Source organism: Pelmatolapia mariae, linkage group LG9 (genome assembly GCF_036321145.2).
Source record: "Pelmatolapia mariae isolate MD_Pm_ZW linkage group LG9, Pm_UMD_F_2, whole genome shotgun sequence".
NCBI classification, from domain to species: domain Eukaryota; kingdom Metazoa; phylum Chordata; class Actinopteri; order Cichliformes; family Cichlidae; genus Pelmatolapia; species Pelmatolapia mariae.
Window position 1 is genome coordinate 17,683,962 of NC_086235.1, and position 16,579 is coordinate 17,700,540.

The following is a 16,579-nucleotide window of genomic DNA, read 5'->3' on the forward strand; positions in this document are numbered from 1 at the left end:
GAGTGCGCAAAAGTGGGCGTCATCATTGTCTTTATGCTACAGAGTTGTTTCTGTGACGTAATAGGCAGCATTATAGCCTTCGCTTAGCTACAAAAAATGATTCGTATTGCTATTTAAAACTATAATAGCTGCACTGATGCATTGGTATAACGAATGGAATACGCACATAATATTTGTTTAAAGGCTATGAGATGACCACAAACATAAGCAAGGCCTAAATTAGCATTTTAGTTAAGTGGTGTGTTAAAGAGAAAAAAAATCCCTACCTCTCTCGGTCACTTGTAAGAAACTGTGAATTTAAAAAAAAAGTATCAAAATTCAGAGTCTGCCCGATTAGTTTTGCAGCTGACACGCAACACCTTCTTCTGCCTATTTTACATCAAACACAATCAACCCCCCCTCCCCAAAAAAACCCAACAAGCATGGAAGATAAAAACCGCGTTAGCATTTATTTAAATTCACAGTAGCCTGGATGCAGCAGAAAAATATTCTTTGGACTTAAAGTTTGCTCACTTCACTGACAAATCCAAACGTCAAGTGCCAGTTAGTAAAATGTGAAACGATGACAATCATGGGTAGCAGTAATCCTATACGGTATATAAAAATGAAGGGAGTAAGCGTTTGTACCTCCGGGGGGGTTGTTGGGGTTGAGCTTGGGCTGGGCTGGGTTGGGGGACAACAAACAATGAAAACATACCTTTATACAACATCTTTTATAGACGTGATATTGCAGAAATATCTCTCTTTTTTTCAAACAATTTATGCTGGTATACTCTATACACTGGCCCTTTATTCGGTGAAATTATTGCATTGTAGGCTTGTCTAAACCTCCCATATAACGAAAAAGCACTATAATATTCCCATAGGAACATACAGAGACCTATGGTAGCATTAAAATTTCTGTAGGGACTCGAAGTAGTGGCGATCTTATTCTTACTTTTTTTTGTAGTATTGTATTTTTAACGGTGCCCTGGACGCGATGTACATCTGTAGGCTACTGAGTAAGCGTTGAGTAATAGTAATAGTACTTTGTAGTATTTTTATCTGCTGTGGCATCATTAAATATTCCTGTAAGTAGAGTTTTTTTTCTGTGATATCTCTATAAAAATCTATAATAGGATTACTATAGGTTCTTTTTCGTCAGGAGGCTGCTGTTACTTCTCTGGAAATCAATCGCTGTCTGATTTTTCGTCTTTCGACGTGACGGTGGAGTGATTGTACAGTCCCTGTGCCATCAGGTGCAAGGCCAGAGAGTTTTTAGCGCCGCTAGCCTTCTTGATTTTGGCCCTCTTGTTCTGAAACCAGATCTTGATCTGGGATTCGTTCAGGCCCAGTTCCTGCGCCAGGTTCTGTCGCCTCTGCTCCGTCAGATACCGATTTGTCTGAAACTCCGATTTGAGTCTTTGCAGCTGTTCTGCTGTGAAGGCCGTCCGTGGTCGCTTGTCCTCTTTGCTGGTCGTTTTCTTCTTTGGTTTCCGAGATCTTGGCCCTGTAGTGTGGGGAGTTGGGAGGTGGGGTTCACAGATACACATGTATGGGTTTGTCAGCATCCGAACACGAGAAGAATAAAAGAGAATAAAGTCATAATAAAAGATACACTGCCCATTATCAGAGCTGTTTTATAAAGTTCAGTAACAATTTTGATTTATTTTTTCTTATTTATGTATTAAAATCCTCAATCAACATATGATCATTACACTGTTGTGCTAATTTGTATTCACAGTAGTGCCTACAAACCCGTGCGTAAAGCGTATTTTATAATAATCTAGATTTTATAAAGCTTATTTAACCCCCCATATAATAAGTATGAAAACAAATGGCTCTGTGTCTTACTGCTCTGGTCACCCTGCCTTTTAAGAAATCGCAAAATAAGTGTGAATCAACTCACAAAACATTTCTAGAAACTTGTAAAAACTGAACAGGGATGCTTGTAAAATGTTGACAAAGCAGAAACAAAACCTTCCCTTCCCCCCTCTGTTTTTATCCCTCTTCCCCGCTTACACATACTACGTATGGATACACACACATACACACACACTCTCTCTCTCTCTCTCTCTCTCTCTCACACACACACACACACACACAAACTCTGGAGCAATGTGAAATTATTAGCATAAAGCATCGCTGACACAACTCAGCCACTGTTTAGCAGGTTGGCTGAAAAAAAAACAGGATCAATTTCAGTGAACCTACTTTGCATTTTAGTTTTTGTGGGCCACTTGAAAAGCTCCTCAGTGGACAAACGTGAACAGAATGTGAGCAGCACACATTAGATACACATTAATTTTCCGTCTGGATGGAGGCCTGTTTTGTGGAGCCGTTGGCTGTCTGTGTTCGGTCGCCTCCTCCAAACAGCGCGGAAAACATTAATGAAACTACTTAATACGAGTCGAACCTCCATGAATCAACGTGCATGATGTGTGTGCCCATAACTCCCCCCCCCCCCCCCCCCCCCCAAATAAAAACCTGCAGCTCTACAACTCGGTAGTAGTCGCCTACGCCACTCTATATGGCGTTACATAATGCATGAGAACAAGTTGTACTCCACTTTTTTTGACAGACACTTAGAAAAATACACGAGCTATTAACCTTGCTTGCAAGATGAGAAGCGACTTTCCACGCGTTCTTGTAAATGAAGATTAGAAAAAAATACCACCAAGCTCTCTACTGGCCAGCGTGTAGCCTACAAGTCCTACTGCAGCCATCATTTGAAAGCATATGCATATTTAATTCACCCCAAACAACTTCTGCAACGCGTTTAAAGAGCAACACGTCCACGCAAAGTGCACTAAATATTCATTTGGAGCAAATTCTTTGGAAGACACGCAGCTGCTTATTTTTAATGGAAGTAGGACTCCGATATTATCATATTCATAACAACGTGAAACTGATGACTGCTTGAATGTGAGATTTTCAGACAAAAATTTTAATTTCTGTGCAGTATTGCCCCCCCCCCATATATATATTCAATTTCTGTATTTTTAGTATTTAAAATATTTATATATTTTTTAAGGAAAAAAAGACATGATCTCCTCTCTGTCATTTGCATTAAAATTGCCCCTCGCCAAAAGCTTTTCATGTTGTGTTTTTCCGCGCTGTAAATTCACACCTTGTTATTGTCTTCCTGTGGATATTATTCCTGCGTTAAATAATTTTTGATGGTTTTCTTTTTTGTGTGTGCAAATTCTCAGCCTGCTCTGCACAGCACGGTTCGCTTCTCTACTCTCGAGAAGTCGGTCAAGGCATTCGGGGTCAGTGTTACGGGGTATTTCAGGTTACCGAGAACGCGGTATAGAAAAGAAAAAGAAACGCACACCAACCTGAAGAAGGCCTATCCGAGTATCTGGTGCAGTAGACCCAGGCTGGCCACAACATGGGCTGAGACATGGATGGGTTTGAGCTGGCTTGGGAACTGTCTGAGTCTGAGCTTAGGCACTGGTCTCCATTCTCCCCGCGGGGTTTCAGGGGCTCCTCGGCGGCTATAGCAGGCTTCTTGGTCCCGGTAACCGTGTGTGGAGTGGAGGTCCCTTCTGCTGGCACAGTGCTCCCCACCGGTTCGGTCTGAGGGGCGGTTGGGCTGTTGTGGCTCTCCCGCGACGCAAGGCTACTCTCTTCGCGGTTTGCGCCACCGTCCTTTTTCCGTCCGAAATCCGGCCGCAGGATGTTGTCGATGAAAAAATTGGTGACCCGGTGAGGGATCTGCAAGTTCCCCGGCGCCTGTAAGAGGGGAAGGATGGCTCTGTTTGATTCGTCCGCCGACTCCTGCCGCTCCACCACATCTCTGTTGCCGTGATCATTTTCTTCCATACTGATTCACTTTCCCCCGCTTTACTCTCTTTAACCCCTTTATCGCTCTCTCCGTTGCAATAAAATTCGCGAACAACTTTAGGGGAATTAGACTGCAAAAACTGCACGAGTAAAATAAATAAAAAAGAAAACTCAAATACTAGTGAGTGCCTCGGACACCATGCAAAGCCTTGCGACTGTGTCCTCTGAGAAAAGCATACTTTTTGACATATATCCCCCAATCTCGGGTTACAACTGATCTCGCACAGCTAAAACATTTGCCATTTGCGCACCATCCAATTTAGTGTCATCCAATATCAGCGTGCTCGGTAATGCCTACACCTAAACTAAACTAAGGGTAAATAAAGAGGCTCCTAAACTGATGCTCTAATACTCTCACTCTGGAGTTTTGTTCTTATTTTCAATACGAGCCCCCCGAGTGACGTTTTCCCACCGTCCTCCCAGACACGTGCCTTGGACCAATGGGACGGCAGAAACCAGGCCACGTGACGCAGGCTCCAGAGCAGTCTACAAACGCCCATCCTCTCCTTAGTAAAAGAGAAAGAGTGCTGGACTAACGAAGAAGAGACCTAATTTAAATCCAAGGCATGCACCCACATACTCACAATATTTCATCAGTGTTTATGAACCTGTGACTTATTTTATTCTATTTTGGGGCGCTTTGGGGTTTTCAATTTAAAAACGCCATGCGTGTCGGTTTTTGTCGTGTATATTAAAACAATAGGACACTGGAGCATCGGTTGTCAAATTGAGCTGCGGGGACCCCCGGGGTTCCTTGCTTGCAGGGCAAGCAGGGATTCCCAATAACACAAGTAGCAAATTTTTACTATATAGCCCATTTATACACGTGTATATATATATTTTTTACCCAATAACATTTTTATAACTATAAAGTTTAATTTTCGACACTTTTACGCACGTCCGCAATTAAATACAGTTTCATTTTAACACAATAAGAAGTAATGATTTACTCATATGAAGGCAAATGAGACGGAATTTTAACAAAATGGTTAACTGGTCCAATGCAGACATGCGTGGGGATGCGTGATATGAAGATCTTTGAGGCGTGTTTTAAAATGCCATCTGAAAACACTACAACAATAAAATAACTACTTGTTGAGTTTATACATTACAATGTAGCTTTATTAAATGTAGTTAGAGCACTCGTAAGGTCAACTAAGGCTTGAGAACACTCCGTCCTGGCCAAGGTTAAATGCGGATAGCCTTTTTTCTGGGTGTCTACGTGCTCATATTTTCACCTAAAAGTAATGTATGTATGTTTACTTTAAAAAATGCAACTTAATCTCCGAGCATTTATGCCCTTTATCCCCCAAATAAACAGCAGATTTTCTGTTTACTCATCACTGATGTGCAGGGTGGTCGGATGTGTCATGTTGCTTTCAGTCGCCTCATAACTGGCAACAAATTGCATCAAAACTAAAACGTGACAGCCAAAAGAGTCTTCCCTGTCTGCTTTCAAACGCACGGGGAAGTGCGCTGAGTATTTTTGATGTTCTCATGTTCGCCTGTCGTGACGCTGCGGTCGACCAAGAACTGGGTCCATATCCCTTTAAAAGAAATCAGTGATGCAAACAAACTGTTTTGTGCGCGGTGCTCGGGATACAGAGTCGCGCCAAAGACAAAACTTTGAGTAACTTTGCTGACCAGCACCAAGTTTGCGCTTCACTTCCCAGGACGCCACCGGCTCGCGAGGACGGCTCTTCTCTGGCGTTTGAACCGGAGAAGTGCATTTAAAAAAAAGAAAGAGAGGGAGAGTGGATCGGGGATGACCCGAGGAGCAGCAAGACTGAGACTGAGTGAGGAGTTTTTCGGCTGGCTTATTTTTATTATTAAAAAAACGCTTTGTCTTAGTCACTGGGTTTTCTGGCTGGTGCCTCTTAGATTCTTCAAATTAATTCAGGACACATAACCTGTTTCCTCGTGTTAGCTAATTATTTGGGCACCACAAGCCGGCAGTTTGCTCTGATGTGATGTATTTATTTGATTTGATTTGTGCACATGCTTTGGGTTTGGGGAAACTGTGAAGGTTGGCTGAGAAGCAGAGTCCAAAGCTGTTTTCATTTCTATTTGTGCAACGCAAAAATCTGTAATTTAAGCTGGTTTTGTCTATGCCCGTTTTTTTTCCCGTGGGAGACATAATTTTCTTGATTATTTTTTTTCTCACTTGTTAAATACAAGCTTTATGAATTTATTCTTTGCAAAGCAATAGCGGTGAAGCAGCACAGCAAAATATTTTCTTGGAGTTCGCACAGTGCGCGTTTCCACGGCTATGCCCAGCTCCTATTTGCAGAGATTTGCAAAGTGCACCATCACATGGTTCTAGCTGATTTGATTTAAAATAAAATTCTTGCTTTGTGATAATGCTGCTTCTGTTTAGTATTTTTAAACCATACCTGAGCAGCACCTTCTGCTCCCGTCTAACATCTCCCCAGTCACAAAAGGGCCCAATCCAAACAGTGAAAGTTGGGAGTGAAAGATGTAATTAGACAGGCCACTCTCACGCTGCGATTGTTTCTCACTTGTGAGGGGAAGCGCAGATTAATGTTGAGCGCTAAATAAGCAGCACACAATGGATTCACAGACAGGCCGCTACCGCCTGGGCTTGGCCTCTAACCTCATAGCAAAACAGGGATGTCTGGAGGAAATGACACCATTTCAGACTCTGAATTATAATAGGGGCCTTTGTGCACTAAAAAATATGCACATCTAAACGAATCTAAGCCTGAAATATTATTTGTCTTTAGAGTGAAAGAGCTTCCACTAATATCACTCCATTGGCTCATATTGTTAAAGCGTTTTTAAACAAAGGACGAGATTTGTTTGAAAGTCGGATTTGGAAATAATGACTCTTTGAGCTATTTCTCAGTGCTGCTTCTGAGCGGTGCAAGGAAGTCATCTCAGCCTGGTGTAGTTTTAGACGAAAACAAGGTTTTGACTCAAATCTGGAACACACATGCTTATTTCTTTATGCTGTACAAACCCATAATCCCGGTCATTGTGGGGGTTCTGAGTCACTATTGTCTGCCCACTTTGGACTGGCTTGTTTTGAGTATGACTGATGAAAAGACAAAAGGATCGTGCTCTGTTTTAGCTCCTAATGATCAGTTATTGCTTTGCCTGCTGAACATTTCTGTGGTGCTGCATGCTAACGAGACTTTCTGGTCGACCTTTTTCGGGTTTTTGTCAAATTATATTTTCCAGGACGGTCTGATCTGGTTTATTAAGGGTTAAAATAGTACCATACAATTCAGTTATTGACATATTCTCATTATTAATACTTTAAATATTGGCAGGCGTTAACTGACATCTATAAAGCTGTGTTTTATTGGCATGGTCTTTTATTCATGTTTGCCTGTTTTGGCACGCTTATATGCCAGAACAGCCAACGAGAGCTGCTATATTACTTTCTCTGTTTCGGCTCTTGTGGTGATTTGGTGGCGCCACTGCATTTTCTTCAGAATGCGCTTTGTTTCCCTTATTTACTGATTTGTAAAACGTGATTTTTAAATCACAAGCCTTAACGACGGTAACTTATCAGTCCCCCGTGCCTCACCAAGCCTGGGCCCAGACTTTCCACACGCAAGAAAATGATCAAATTATTGAACAATTGCAATTACTTTATTTTTGCTTGTGCTATTTTCCCAGTCAATCAACTTATAATCTTATAGTTACTGTTATAACCTAACCATTGTAGTGCAGGGGTTATACCTTAACCCTAGCTGTAGTTTTTGTTCAAGATGACTTTTTATATTTTGACAAGAACAACAACAACAACAAAAAAGTCCACTGGTCAAAGAGTAGCAGCCATAGAGCCAGAGACAGCTGTTTTTTGGGGGGGATAATAATTTTCTGGCGAGTCAGAAACATCCCCTGCAACCATTTAACATGTTGAACACAACATGTGAAATATTTTCATTTCCTGGACCCTGTTTGCCATCATTTCCTCTATAACACGCTGCCAGGTAACCTCCAAAATAGCCTCCAGCAGGCCCGTCAAATCTCTAATCAAAGATATAAAGATTTAAAAATTCTTGATCCCGCTATAAGGATTTTTTCCTCTCACATATAGGCTCAACATTATTCATTTAGCTTGTTAGCTTTTCTTAAATTCTGCATCCCGGGTGCCGCCTTATGGTTAAAACATAGCCTATAAAATGGGCATTTCTTATGATTATATTCTGTTCTTGTTCACGGAAGCAGGAAACATTGATTATTGTACTTGTCATATCTGTCAGGTTCTACTAAATAAGTGAATGCTTCCGTTTTCTTCTGTCTTTTTGTTTGTCTGCAAAAAAAAAAAAAAAAAAAAAAGCATTGGGGCATCTCTTCTTTTGCTCTGAAAGGGTTAATATTCCCTGTCTTTTAATGCATATTTTGCGTGCAGCGTATATACACACTAACCAGGTGTGTTTCATAATCACTTATAGCTCTATACCCCTCCCCTCTACCTCACACGCGCACATACACACACGCATATATACAGACATATACCCCTCCTACTATTATAATGTATCGCATGCATTGTGCGCATGTGCCCTGTCCTTGAGTTCCTATAACCTATTTTTTTTCCTCTGTATTTTTCTGGGTAGGATTGTCTTATACGTCACCAGCGCTCAGTACTATGGAGTACTACAAAAGGTGACGCGCAGAAGGAGGATTTGTGAATGGACGCCGTGATGTGTGCCAGCTCACAGATCAGAGGGCGGTGGGCCCTCTGCAGATGCACCCCCTCCATCACACCACCCCTCCCTCCAGATGAATGGGGGTCTCTAATATCAGCTCTGTCACCATTGCAGGGGTCTAACCAAATCCTCCAGCTTCCTGTGCCTTTCAAAACCTAAAAGCACCTCTCTTCTATTTGATGATCCTGTATGATTTTTTTCTTTCTTTTTTCTCTTTTCTTTTTTTATTGTCGTGTTTTTGTGGGCCTAGAAGCTCGCTGCCCACTCTTTTATTATGGGCCAAGAGCATGGCAGCCGAATTAGACTAGATTAGAAAGCTGGCCGAGCTGCATTTAGTGGGCAATACAAAAAGTCAATCAGTTTTAGAAGTGTGGTTCATCGGAATATAAAGTAGGTTAAATGGAGGGACTTGACACCAGTATCTATTTTTTCATTGTTTCCCCGGAATTTTCCAGAATCGGTCTTCGCAGTGTTTCAGATATAACCAGAACAGGATAAATCCCAAAGAAAAGAATAAGTAACAAAAGCAGGTTTTGGCATCTGACATCGATACATGGATATAATTGTAGTAATAGTCTTTATAAAACTGCCTTCTTGGGCTGAAATACTGTAGGTGTTCCTCCAAGTTTCCATTGTTAGATTTTAAAGCAAAATCATGCTCAGGTGGCGGTTCTCTAAATCCGTTTGATTAATTTTATTCTCCCTTTTTCCAGTGGAAAAAGCGCAGTATATAATTTCCACAGCTGCTTATTCATCACAGGCTCTATGTAGATGATGTCTATATAATTTTTTTTTCCCGTGGTTTGATTGTGTTTACAGAGAAATCCTCTAGAGTCGCCACGTAGCGGACTTTGGGGCTGCTGAATCTTCTGGTTTCAGCCCTTTATAGGTTTTAATAACTCTTAATCCGTCTGATCAGTCTGGCGTAGATAAGTCTCATTTGAATTTGGATTGTTCTTAAGAGGCGGGTCGTATTTCTCCACAGAAGTCTACAGAGCTTAGCACAAACAACCGCACCACCCTGAGCGCAATTAAGGCTTCAGCTAAATTAGATGAAGGCTAATTGAATGCAGCTGACTTCCCATCAGCAAACTCTTGAATTAATACAATGAATAATACTAGTTGATGGTCACTGATTATTATTATTATTATTATTTTATCTGTATTTGGGGGTAAAAAGTCAAAAAGTGCATTTTCTTTTAGACACGAAGCAGCAACACTCCAATCTTTATTTGCATCATTTTAGAGAGGAAAAATAGGCAAAACTTTTCTTCTTTTCAAGTTTTCTCTTTGCGCATAAGAGACACAGATTTGGAGAACTTAGCTGTGGTGCATACTGTGTGGGTTGCAGACATAGAAAGCTTATATCTTTGACAAATCAAATTTCTGTTCTTGCCAATCAGTGCCACTCTGGATTGTTTTGCAACTATTTAACTGTTTTCTGAGCGGAGGGGGGAAAGAAAACTGCATATGCTTACTGTGATCCAAAGTTGTTCTTTTTTTTTTTTTACAAGAGAGAAAAATAACATAATTCTGATCCGGAGATTAAGGTTTAAAGGAGAAAATTTGATTTTAAAATATAAATTTAAGGACAACCAAAATCTATAGCGAACAGAACAACCATCTCTAAGAATGAAACTCTAAAAAAATAATGCAACAGATATATAAAGTACACCAACAGGAATAAAAGTTTGAACAGAAAAAACCTTTCCTTACAGCGGCTGCAAGAGAAAAAAAATCTTCCTCATGCATTAAAAAAAAGCATTGCCCACCTTCTTTCTTCTATTTTGAAATAACTCAGAGACACTCTTAATGACCCACAGTGCCTCATTAACAGCCATAAAAGATTTTTTAAAAAGGTTTTAAAGTGGAAAAAAAACCTTCAGGATGCACGCAACTCTCGCTTTGTATCCCGTTAAAGATCAGAATTTCCTTTTTCTAGTGTGCTTTTGTACTTATATACACATCAGAAAATAACACTGTAAAGATCCTCATATCTTTAATAATAACTGGCTATTTTTCACAGAGTGTAAAAGCCTCTAAGGCTCCGCTCTGTAATCCTGTAGGTACATAAAGCGCACAGTTATCTGCGTGACGCTCAACTGGTGTCAGGCCCACAGAGCTCTTCTCCTACTGTAGTTTTGTGGCTGGTCTGCGGGACTTTTCACGTGTCGGGACGTCTTACTTCGGACAGCAAAGAATGAACTGCACGTGGTGGCTATTTCTGTAAGGTTAATGGGTTTACATTCTCAGTCATACAGAACAAATAGGCTATGGTGTGGGTGGGGGTGGACAGGTTCAGTTTGAGAGGGACCAGAAGGGGGGCATTTATGAATGAAAATGTGCCGCCAAACAGACCTCAAAGCAAAGCCAGTGTAATGTAAAAAAGAAGAAGAAGAAGGAAGTAGTGTGTACCTTATGTTCAATCAGCTCAGCTCGCTGGCCCCTAAAGTTTTTTGGGGTCCTTGATTCTCCTGTGTGGGTCATCCGGGAAGCTTTGCGGTTTTTGGATTGTCCGCATGCCTCGTGCACCTGTCTGTCGCGGGGAAGCAAGGAACAAGTGGGACAAAGACAGATGGAAATCACTTGCTGAAACTCATATTTGTTCTTTGTCGTTATATGAGCTAATTAGATTTTATTAGAAGAACCTCACGTCCGCAGGAAGTGCAGTTAAACGTGTGATCGTTTAACTGCAGAACCAAATCTGTTAGTTTTGTTTCCTTTAAAACGACGAAGAGGAGAAATTCCTCTTAAATTATGGCAAAATCTATACATATATATATTTAAAAAATAATAATAGTACAAATCTTATTCGCGTTTATGTTAAGCTGAAAGTAGATTTACCCCAGCCAGTTCGGATTTTGTGTCCGGGCAGTTACAAACGCCAAACTCACAAGTTAGATGTAATCATATCGCATCACAGAGATTTTAAAGTTACACATTTAGTGCGAGTGGTAAATGCTAAGGGATTAGATCAAGCATCGGCATCAGTGCTTCTTCATTTGTTCATACCGAGGCTCTTTCTAATTGCGAGATACAATTTAAGTTATGTCCCCGCGTCCAGCAACTTTAATTATAGTGGAAGGAGGTCAGTCATAAGCGGATATTTGACCCGGCTCCTTGTGTGGCATCGCGCCCTTTACCGTTAAAGTCGCCAAAATAGTTCTGGACTCCCCTGGATTTACCATGTGCACCCAGTCCCACCCAGTGCACCTGAGTTGTTTTTACCCCCCAGTAACTTATATGTTGTGAATTTGTCACCTACCAGGAGAGGGGCTCGTCAAAGGACATTTTAGACGCAAGAACTTTCCCAGATGGTTTTAGCCTGCCAACTTTGTGCATTTCTCCGGAGCGAAGTGGATAGACTGCAATCCTGTTGCTTGAATTATGCTTACGCGTACTAATGAAGACTAATTAAAACATGACAAACATCGACCTTTAGTGCATTCTAAGTAGGGCTGCAAGCATGTCTTAGATTACTGATATATGGAAATGAAGTCTGTTAGCCTATTTGACAATATACACACGGGCGACATACAGTAAGACATAAGCAGACTGTCCACATTAGTTGTGCCTAAATCAATGTGATCTCTTTGTAAAATCACGCAAACGTAAGGGCTTATATATATGTATATATGTTTTAATATTGTAATTTTTAAACGTGCTTCATTGATACAGCTAATGGCCACAACCAGCTAATCTTCTTGAATCTCAAATCCACATTTTATTTTTAAAAGAATCTCCTGCTATTTAATTCTTTTTTCTTTCTTTTTCTTTCAGAAAACTAAAGAATACACACGGATATTGACCTGTGGTGTAAATTTTAGCCTTCTCTCTGTTTGTGAGATGTTGTTGTCTGCCTCCCAGGATAGATCTCGCAATGGAAATGCTCACCTTGATTTATTCCATTACCTTTTATTCAGCTGTTATTAGTTTTATTATTATTATTACCCTGGTCGATTTACAGAGTCTGATCTGGGCGCTAGGATGCACTGGGTGTGTTTAATTTACACTGGGAAGGATTTGTTTGGATGGCATGCATAATGTGCCATCACCTGAGGTTTATGCTGTCATTTTATTATTGTCCTGCGGTGGAAGAAAAGGAATCAACTGGAATGGCACACAAGGCTGAGCATGTTGACTGAACTGATAAATCTCACACGACACAAGCACTTCTAATGATGATTCTGTATCAGTCTGTTTAATGTTTTTAAGCGTTCATACTTTTATTTGTTTGGGGTTTTTTCCCCCCGTGATTTTACCCAGAGCACTGGAGGAACTGCGACCAAAAAGAGAATCACAGCCACTTAAAGGGAGAAAAGGTGTGAATGGATCATTTCACCCTCAGACAGGAATACGCAGAGAAGGCAGAGAGCAGCCCGAGACTGCCATTTGAATGGATCTGAGAGGTAATTTGAGCTAAAATGGAGTCCACTTCTGAGCCACTCACTCAGCCCCCCCATGGCATCCACTGTAATTCATTATTCCTGGCCGGCACTGGGAGAGGCAATGAGCGAGGGCAGAGGACAGGAGTGGACCCAGCTCTGGTGTAATGAAGACTCAGTAGACCTAAACCAGTCTCGCACACACTCGCACACGCACTTGCACACACAAAATCTTTCATTATATTTCAGAGAGAGCAGGACATTAATGCCACTGAAGACCTTTTGGCAGAGAAAAAAAGTGCAATGATTTTCTCCACACTCAATCCATTTCATTGACCTTTTCTATCATGCATGTGACTCTGCCCGCTCACTGCACTGTGAGATAAATATTCCAAGGATAATATTCCTCTGCTGTTTTAATAAATTATCTTTCTGAATCCAAAGTTTTAAGCGGCTTTAAGGAGAATATGAGCGTATTTGTAATTACTTTTACTTTTAATTGCCTTTATTTTTCTTCATGTGCTGTGTTTTCTTGCTTTCTCAGATCGCAGCACTCCGGTTGTTCTTTGTTCAGCGCCTCTGAAGACTTGTTTTTTCTACATTTCCATACAAGTAGTTAGGTGAAAACCTCTACATAGATGAGGCCCTTCCAGACCTTCCTGTTCCTTGTCCTTCCACTAGGGGTCTATAGATGTCCTGTCCAGACAAGCTGAGAGGATAAATACTGTCATCTGGTGGTAACAAAAGCCATCGCTACTGGGTAATCTGGTACTATACTGCATGTTTTCTCTCCCCAGAATATATGATTCTTAATATCTTTATCCACTACCACACCACAGCTCAGTACTTTACAATACATTTAGTTTTTTTAAACAACAAACTAATAAAGTAGTCAAGATTTCATTTGTCTTTGTCCTGGATGAAACAAACAGAAGTTTAGTGCCACAGGTGGAGCATGAAATAAAGCAAACAGTGCCTGTGTAACAGCAGCTGACAGATTTTAAATGTGTGTGACAGCCCAGGTGAGATGACAGGCGCTCCCCCAGACAGGTTTACCACAGAGACGTGTGTTCAAAGCGAGGCAGGCCACCAGCGTTCAGTGAAGACAAAGTCAGAAGTTATAGAGGAGAGAAGAAGTTCAGCATTCAAATGTTTAGATAGGAAAAGAAAGAATAAATGTGAAAGTAGCTGATGGTTTCATTACATTTTTTCAGATTGTAGATGCAGATGCATTAGTGTGAGACTAGTTTTTCTACTAAGACAAATCTGAATGCTTGCAAGACTGGGGTAAGAAAGTGATGAAAATAAAGTTTTACTACAAATTATGCACCGAGTTATGAACATTTTGTTTCTTGTTAAGTTTGAACAGCTGTTTAAGTGAAAAGATTTCTAAAGGAAACGTTTATTTTGATGGGCGGATCTGCTGAAAATGGTCACAATCCCATAAGATTAGTACCTGTTGGTTTAATGGTTTTTAATGTATTTTATAATTATCACAATGGTGCACGTAAGGCATATGTAAAGTCTTCAGCTGTTGCATACATTTAGAAGTTCCAGCAATTCACTAATACACATATTTAAAATAATAATTTGGCCAAATTTAGTCTATTCAGATACAAATAGAAAGAAGAGCTGTAAAAATTGTAAACATCTTCTAGTGACATTGTAAATGCCATCCTGTTTGCAAACTGTTCAATGGTGTATTCCTGAAATGCAATACAGTGAAAGGAACAAAACCAAATCTGAAATATAATTGAGATGAAGTGTAAAGTAGCACAAAATAGTAATACTCACTGCCTTCTACACTGTTGAGGGGCAGTAAACGAAAGAGAGCAAATCTAAAGAAGCAGTTTAGTATAGGATTGCATCTTCTTTCTCAGTACACATCTGAACACCACCTTTTTTTTCCTTGAAAAATTTAGTTTTTGAAATATTGCCTCATCACAAAAAACTCTCAAAGGCAAATATATTCAAAAGTGCCAACACCACTAGAGTTGCTCTGAATTCCTGAAGCCTTTTTCTTCTAGTTCGAGCTGCTTTTTTAGCTCCTAAGAACTCATAAAAGTGAGAAACTAAGAAATACTATAAAATTACAGAACCACACAGTGCAGCAAAGAACTATTATTATTATTACATTACATACATATTGGCCTTAAACTCTGCTGTATCATACTGTTGTATTTTAATGGCAATACCACTGGTGTGTTACATGAGCAAAACTCGTACTCATACTTCTTCCATCGTGCCAACTTATTCTGGAAAGCTGCACTAATCATTTTCCACTTTATTTTGGAGTCTCTCTCATTTTCTTTGGCTAGTTTAAAAGAAATATATATCTGTACAGTGTATTTTTTATATGAATATACCTTCTTGTCTTGTTCTTTCTGCTGCTGTTTTCCTTCTAGGACCAATAAAGCTATTTTTTAAATCTGATTTTATCCATCTTGTATACCGTGATCTGTACTAAACAGACGCAGTAAGTGAGACTCTCATTTCAAGAGACACAAAATTGCAAAGAGAATGAAGTTAAATACAAAGTAAACAAGTTAAATTTGCCATACTCCAGTGTAGAGTTGTAAATCTTTGTCTTCATGTTTGCTGGCAGTAGACTCGCTGCACGAAATGCGAGGCCAAGTAACACAAATTTCAAAGTCATAAAAGTGCTGCAAAGAGATGATAGCAGTCTGCCGGAGCAAACCTATAGGTGCCGTGAATCAATATATCTGATGTGCCCTCGCTTGTCTTCTTGCCTGGAAGGAAGGATAGAGAGACGGAGAGACGGAGGGGAGGGGGCGCTTTTGGCAATGAGGGGGGTTCTCTAATGGAGTCTTTCAGTTTGCTGTGGCTGGAAATGAAAGGAGGTTGAAGCCTGGCCAATTATTCTGCCTGAGAAGAGTAGGAGACTGAAAGAGGAGGGAGAGGAAAGAGATGGCGTGTGGCGCCGTTGCCCTGTTAGAGGATGGGTAGATGGATGGATGGATAGATGGGATAGAAGGATTGATGGAAAACAAAAACAGATGCATGCAAGTATAGAGGGACTTCCAGAATGAGGGATTGATTCAGAATAGCCCACAGCCATTGGCCCCGCTCCCAGAAATTTCCCCCAGTGCAAAAGGTTAACTGTCAGTCCCCCGCTAGGTATAAATAGAAGTCTGCCCTCCAGAAAGGCGTGTTCAGAGAGGGGGTAGACAGAGGAGGGGAGGGAGGGCAGTTCCTTATGATCCCAGTGACACACAGCAGAGGGGGGTAGTTTCAGGGTTTTTTGGTGGGTTGCAGAGGGTCTTACAGAGAAGAGGAAGGAGAGGGAAGATGCAGCCAAAGACAGTACAAAGGAGGGGACAAAAGAGTGTCCTCATCTATTCAACATGACCGTGACAGCAGACACAACAAACGCCATCATCAGCACCCCAGAAAGCTTCATTCCAATTAAGCTGCAGCTGCATTTGACAACCAAATAAAATCTGCGGGCTAGTGTCTTACTGGAGCTGCAGAGATGTGTAATTAGGCAAGTGTCTAGTAATCAGTTTAATTATGAATGATGGTATCAGGTTCATATCACCACAGGGGAAGCTACAGTGTCTGTTATTTTCAACCAGATAGCATCCATATGTCACATCATAGCAGTCACAAAGTCCCTCCAGCCCCACATGTGAGTAACACAATAAAATAAATCACAAAGACGTC

The 16,579-nt window shown here is 40.7% G+C and overlaps 1 protein-coding gene across 1 annotated transcript; it reads right to left on the bottom strand.

The window, feature by feature from the left end:
* Positions 1 to 1,169: 1,169 nt before the first annotated feature.
* en2a (engrailed homeobox 2a) lies at positions 1,170 to 3,807 on the bottom strand. The gene is made up of 2 exons (XM_063484165.1): positions 3,321 to 3,807; positions 1,170 to 1,489 (listed from the first exon to the last, which is right to left on the bottom strand). The coding sequence occupies exons 1-2, from the start codon at positions 3,805 to 3,807 to the stop codon at positions 1,170 to 1,172; spliced, it is 807 nt and encodes a 268-aa protein (XP_063340235.1).
* Between the last annotated feature and the right edge of the window lie 12,772 nt (positions 3,808 to 16,579).

Bases quoted from the DNA above. Each gene is read 5' to 3' on its own strand.
- en2a (XM_063484165.1), bottom strand. From the start codon at position 3,807: ATGGAAGAAAATGATCACGGCAACAGAGATGTGGTGGAGCGGCAGGAG. The intron at 1,490-3,320 runs GTTGGTGTGCGT...CCCACACTACAG, and splicing joins CTCGGATAGGCCTTCTTCAG to GGCCAAGATCTCGGAAACCA.